Here is a 3670-nt window from a genome sequence, read left to right on the forward strand (position 1 = left end):
CCCCCCCCAGCCCCGCTCCCCACTGCTCTCCCAAGTGCCAAGGGGGCCGCAGACAACAACCCCCCACAGGGGGGCCGCACGCTCGCATCCACGCGTACATATTCAACACGGTCCTCTCCGTCGCAGCCCGGCACCACAGGGGAATAGCCTCTCCAACCTACGCTCTCCCGCCCCTCCTGGCCCCTCCTCGCTGCTCCCTCTCCCCTTCCGTTCCCCACTACATCTCCCCCCCCCCCCCATACACACACGCACACGCACAGGACCCCATCGCCACCATGTCTTGGGCTAGCCTGGCTGCGCCGGCCCCTGGGGTCTCGTTCCTCGGGCTGACGCTCCTTGTGCTAGGCTTCCTCCTGACGACCAAGGTGATCGCGCGCATCGCGCACGGTCGCCGCGGCATGGTCATCGCCAACTCCACCAGCCGGAACTCCCCCCTGTGGGCGGGGTTCATCGACCATGCGCTGGCCCGGCCTGGGACCGCCCCCAGCCCGGCGGCCGCCGGGCTGCTGGCCTCCTGCCAAGGCTGGGCCCGGCACTATCTGGAGCCGGTGTGGGTCCTGCTGGTGTCCTGGGTGCCGCTGGCCCTGATCGGCGGCCATATGAACGAACTCTTCTTCCCGATGCTGGCCCGGAATGACGATGGGTCCTTCCGGCCGGCCAAGCCGAAGGACGTGGCGGCCAACATGGCTGCCGTCGGGGGGCCCCTGGCGCAGGCCTTCCAGCGGCGCGTGCTCTTCCCCCTGGCACGCACGCTGAACCTGGGCCTTGGGCACATTCAGACGGTGTTCGCCGCGCTGGAGCACGACTGGCCCGGACCGCAGCTGCTCGAGCCGCAGCCGAGCCCGGCCGCCGGCTCGACGCCCTTTGTCCCGACCACCCTCGCCACCGGACGCCTGCCATACGTGCGAGAGCATGTCCAGCTCACCGGCGGCGCGGTCATCTCCCTCGACTGGGCCGTGTGCGATGCCGAGCGCGATGACCTCACCCGGTGGCTGGGCTCCACCACGGTCGAAGCCGCGATTGAGCATGGCCCGGATGAGGAGGAAGCCCTGCGTGCGTACCACGCCTGGAAGTCCCGCCCGGTGGTGCTCATTCTCCATGGTCTGTCCGGCAGCTCCGGCGAGGGGTATGTCCAGGGGTTCATCCGGCTGGCGGCGGTGTCCCTCGGCACCGAGGGCGTCGGCGGGGCGCACAGCGATCCGCTGGCCGCCCCTCGGTATGTGGTTCTCAATGCGCGTGGCTGCGGCGACAGCCCAGTTCGCACGGCGCTCCTCTTCTGCGGGTCCTACACGGACGACCTGCGCACGGTGGTCCGCTACCTGCGCGAGTATCGCATGGTGCCCAACCCCTTCTGGGGCACGTACGACGAGGGGACCCCCGCCCCGGAACCGGCACCGACGACCTCCGCCTTGGACTCCTCCTCCTCCTCCTCCTCCTGCTCCTCGACCACCACCGCCACCGCCACCGCCACCGCCACGCCACCGGAGATGTCCATCCGCACCAATACCCGCTGTCCGCCGCTGCTGGCGGTGGGCTTCTCCATTGGTGCCAACATCTTGCTGAACTTCACCGGCGAGTCGGCCGACCAGCGCTATCGGGCATCCTACTCGGCGACGGCCGTCCCACTGGTCGATGCCGTGGCATCGGTGTGCAACCCCTTCGACTTTGAGCTGTGCTCCATCGCCCTGCAGGGTCTCGATGGGAGCGTGGTTCCGCCGCTGCTCTTTGCCCCGGCCATGACCGCCGGCCTGCGGACCATGTTCAGCAACATGGTAGATGTCTTCCACCCGGAGGTGGAGGCCGACTCGGATGACACCCCGGCCGGGGCCATTCCCCTGGCGCCCTCGATGTCGTCGGTCGACCGGCTGGCCTTCTTCCGGCCGGTGGCCGCCGAGGACGTTCTCAATGCCCGGTCTCTGCGGCAGGTGGACATGGCGCTGACCACGCGCCTGTTTGGCTTTGACCAGCCGGAGGACTATTACAATGACGCCGGGTGCCTGCAGCGCCTGCTCGGCATTGCCCGGCCGACGCTCATTCTCTCGGCTCTCAATGATCCGATCGCGGTGCCCGAGGCCCTACCTTCGGACGAGGTGATGTACGTTCCTGGCCTGTCGCACTGCCTGTGAGAAGGCCCAGGCTCCGGGGCGTGTCGCTGGCCCAGGATGCTCCTCCTCGCCGGCTCCCGCCTCCGCCTGCCCCCTCTCCCCCCCCCCCCCCCCCCGACCCCCCCGCTGACACATCTCAATCTGGGCATGACCCGTGTGCAGGAAAAATCCCAACCTGGTGATGGCCATCACCGCCTCTGGCGGCCATGTTGCCTGGCATGAGACCGATCCCGCTTGGCCGACGGCCGATCGGTTTGGCCGCCGGAGCTGGTCCTCCCGGCCGCTGGTGTCCTACTTCTCCATGATCCTCCACAAGTACTTCCACAACACCCTGGAGAAGGAGGTCGCCTCGCTGGGCTACACCCCGGCCAAGATCGAGCTTAGCAATGCCAACCTCAATGTTCGCGCGCGTTTGAACTTCCAGCCCGACACGCCAGGCATGCCGGACAATGCCCTCGAGTGGACTCCCCTGCTGCCGGAGCTCGGCCGGCACCAGCGCTTCCGGATCTTCCCCCGAGTGCACCGGCTGGATCCGATCCACAGCCGGGCAAACTTCCTCCCCTGCGAGTGCCTGGCCCCGCTGGCCACGGACACCAGCCGCTCGGTGGCGTCTCTGCAATTGCAGCGGCAGGTGGGCGCCGGCAGTGGCCCGGTCCCGGCATCTTCGACCTCCAGCCGTCTGGACGGCCCGATGCCCCCCTGCTCGTCGACCGCGCTCTACAAGCACGACGACCAGTGGATCGTGGCCACAGACTGCCAGCCGCTGCCGATCCTGGCCGTCGACAACCCGGACACCCTGCTGGCCACCTACGAGAGCCCGATCGCTCGCTTTGCCCGTCTCGGCCTCATCGGCGGCTTGACCATCGGTGCGGCGGCCATCATTGTGCCCACGCTCCGGTCGTGGATCATGGTTTAAACAGCTGCCGGACATATCCTTCTCCTCCCTCTCTTGCTTCCTTCCCCCCCCCCCCTCTCCCCTGTTTGCGCCTCGCCAAGGGGGCCCGGGCGTGACGAGTGTGTGCGCGCAGGCATGCTTGCGTGAGTGCACCTGGCGGGGTGTGTCATTGTTTCCCCTCCCCCCCGCTCCAGCCGGGAGGCTGAAGACTGTGGTCCCATTGATCGTGCCATGTCTGGGGTCTCCCCTCTCCCCTCCTCCCCTCTCCCCTCCTCGCTTCTCCCCCCTTTGCTCGGGAAGAGAAGAAACAACATTAGTGTCTCCTATGAAGCAGGCCATCTATGTTAATAGAACTGAACTTTGCTGACCGTTCACTCGGTCTTTGGGCGATGATCCGCTGGCATGGCCGATGAAGGAGAACCTGCAACAGCCGGGCCTGGCTGAGGGGCGCTGGTCCTCGGGCCTTTCCGAACCCAGGCCACCAGCAGGGCAAACACCAGGGCCACCGCCAGGACAGCTCCCGAGCGCCGTAGGGCAATGGCGAGCGTGGGTGAGGTGACTGCCGCGCCCGTCTGCACGGGCACAAGGGACAGGGGGATGACACCTGGTCGGGCAAGCCGGAGAGGGAAGGACCGAGGGGGTAAGCAGAGGCCACCGATGCCAGGGGGGG

At 67.8% G+C, this 3670-nt stretch overlaps 2 protein-coding genes across 2 annotated transcripts in view; one reads left to right on the forward strand and one right to left on the reverse strand.

The window, feature by feature from the left end:
- Positions 1-275: 275 nt before the first annotated feature.
- On the forward strand, positions 276-3021 carry H696_03429 (hypothetical protein; the record flags this gene model as incomplete). The annotated part of the gene is made up of 2 exons (XM_009497295.1): positions 276-2095; positions 2268-3021. The coding sequence occupies 2 exons, from the start codon at positions 276-278 to the stop codon at positions 3019-3021; spliced, it is 2574 nt and encodes an 857-aa protein (XP_009495570.1).
- Positions 3022-3371: 350 nt separating this feature from the next.
- The window catches only part of H696_03430 (hypothetical protein), a gene marked incomplete at both ends in the record, with an annotated part of 1533 nt that continues 1234 nt past the window's right edge, over positions 3372-3670 (reverse strand). The window contains one exon of the mRNA XM_009497296.1: positions 3372-3604. Coding sequence (XP_009495571.1) covers positions 3372-3604 — 233 coding nt within the window. The remainder of the gene's footprint in view (positions 3605-3670) is intronic.

This window comes from Fonticula alba (genome assembly GCF_000388065.1).
Source record: "Fonticula alba strain ATCC 38817 unplaced genomic scaffold supercont2.5, whole genome shotgun sequence".
In the NCBI taxonomy this organism is placed as follows: Eukaryota; order Rotosphaerida; family Fonticulaceae; genus Fonticula; species Fonticula alba.